The sequence below is a fragment of the Mandrillus leucophaeus genome, unplaced genomic scaffold (assembly GCF_000951045.1).
Source record: "Mandrillus leucophaeus isolate KB7577 unplaced genomic scaffold, Mleu.le_1.0 Scaffold2060, whole genome shotgun sequence".
NCBI lineage: Eukaryota > Metazoa > Chordata > Mammalia > Primates > Cercopithecidae > Mandrillus > Mandrillus leucophaeus.
In genome coordinates this window covers 351-1,795 of record NW_012102100.1, presented here as the reverse complement: position 1 = coordinate 1,795, position 1,445 = coordinate 351, and the positions used below count along the sequence as shown (strand labels likewise).

The following is a 1,445-nucleotide window of genomic DNA, read 5'->3' as shown; positions in this document are numbered from 1 at the left end:
CTCCTGCCTCTCCGCGGCCTCCCCAGCTGCCAGACTTCCTCAGGTCAGCCTCTCCAGGCCCAGCTCCTCCTGCCTGCCACTGGCCCATTGAGTCCCAGCCCCGCTCACGCCTCTGGGCATCCTCCTCAGGCCCAGGACTGGACCTCCAGTCGGCCTCGCCAGGCCTAGCCGCCTGCCTTCCGACGGCCTGGACAGGCCCAGCCTCTGCCTCCCAGCGGACTCTCCACGCCCAGCTCTCGCCTGACTGCGGCCTCCCCAGGCCAACTCATCGCCCAGTCGGTCTCCGCCGGCCCAGCTCCTGCCTCTCCGCGGCCTACCCAGCTGCCAGACTTCCTCAGGTCAGCCTCTCCAGGCCCAGCTCCTCCTGCCTGCCACTGGCCTCTTGAGGCCCAGCCCCGCTAACGCCTCTGGGCGGCCTCCTCATGCCCAGGACTTGACCTCCATTGGGGCTCGCCAGGCCCAGCCTCCTGCCTCCCGAAGGCCTGCACAGGCCCAGCCTCTGCCTCCCAGCGGACTCTCCACGCCCAGCTCTCGCCTGACTGCGGCCTCCCCGGGCCAGAGCTCCTCCTGCCTTTCGGCAGCTCCGCCGGGCCCCGCTCCTGCCTCCCAGTGGCCTCGTTAGGCCCGGCTCATTCGTCACGGGGAACGGCCTTTCCAGGCCCAGCCTGTGCCTTTCGGCGGCCTCTCCAGGCCCCGAGCTTCCTCAGGCCGGCCCCTCCAGGCCCAGTTGCGGCCTCCCGGCCTCCCGTCCAGGCCCTGTCTCTTATACACATCTAGATGTGTATAAGAGACAGTCAGGTCAGCCTCTCCAGGCCCAGCTCCTCCTGCCTGCCACTGGCCTCTTGAGGCCCAGCCCCGCTCACGCCTCTGGGCGGCCTCCTCATGCCCACTACTTGACCTCCAGTCGGCCTCGCCAGGCCCAGCCTCTTGCCTAACGAAGGCCTGCACAGGCCCAGCCTCTGCCTCCCAGCGCACTCTCCACGCCCAGCTCTCGCCTGACTGCGGACTCCACAGGCCAGAGCTCCTCCTGCCTTTCGGCAGCTCCGCCGGGCCCCGCTCCTGCCTCCAGTGGCCTGGTTAGGCCCGGCTCATTCGTCACGGGGAACGTCCTTTCCAGGCCCAGCCTGTGCCTTTCGGCGACATTTCCAGGCCCCGAACTTCCTCAGGCCGGCCCCTCCAGGCCCAGTTGCGGCCTCCCGGCCTCCCGTGCAGGCCCAGTTCCTCCTGCTCCCAGCTGCGTTCGCCGGACCAGCCCCAGCCTCACGACAACATCTTTGGACTCGGAACCGGGACAGCTCCCACACCGCCGCCTCTGTAGGCCCCAAACGTCCTGAAGCCCGGCCCCACAGTGGCCTCTCCAGGCCCGGCTCCTGCGCTCTGACGGCGTCTCCACGCCCCAGACTTCCTCCAGCCAGCCTCTCCAGGCCCAGCTCCTCCTGCCGGCG

General features: G+C 69.7%; 1 protein-coding gene across 1 annotated transcript; it reads left to right on the top strand.

Annotated features, from left to right (window-relative positions):
• Positions 1–259: 259 nt before the first annotated feature.
• Positions 260–679, top strand: LOC105539555 (putative uncharacterized protein FLJ46235; the record flags this gene model as incomplete). The annotated part of the gene is made up of 2 exons (XM_011979883.1): positions 260–387; positions 431–679. Coding segments are annotated over 2 exons (320 nt in total), but the record flags the coding sequence as incomplete, so codon positions are not given.
• Between the last annotated feature and the right edge of the window lie 766 nt (positions 680–1,445).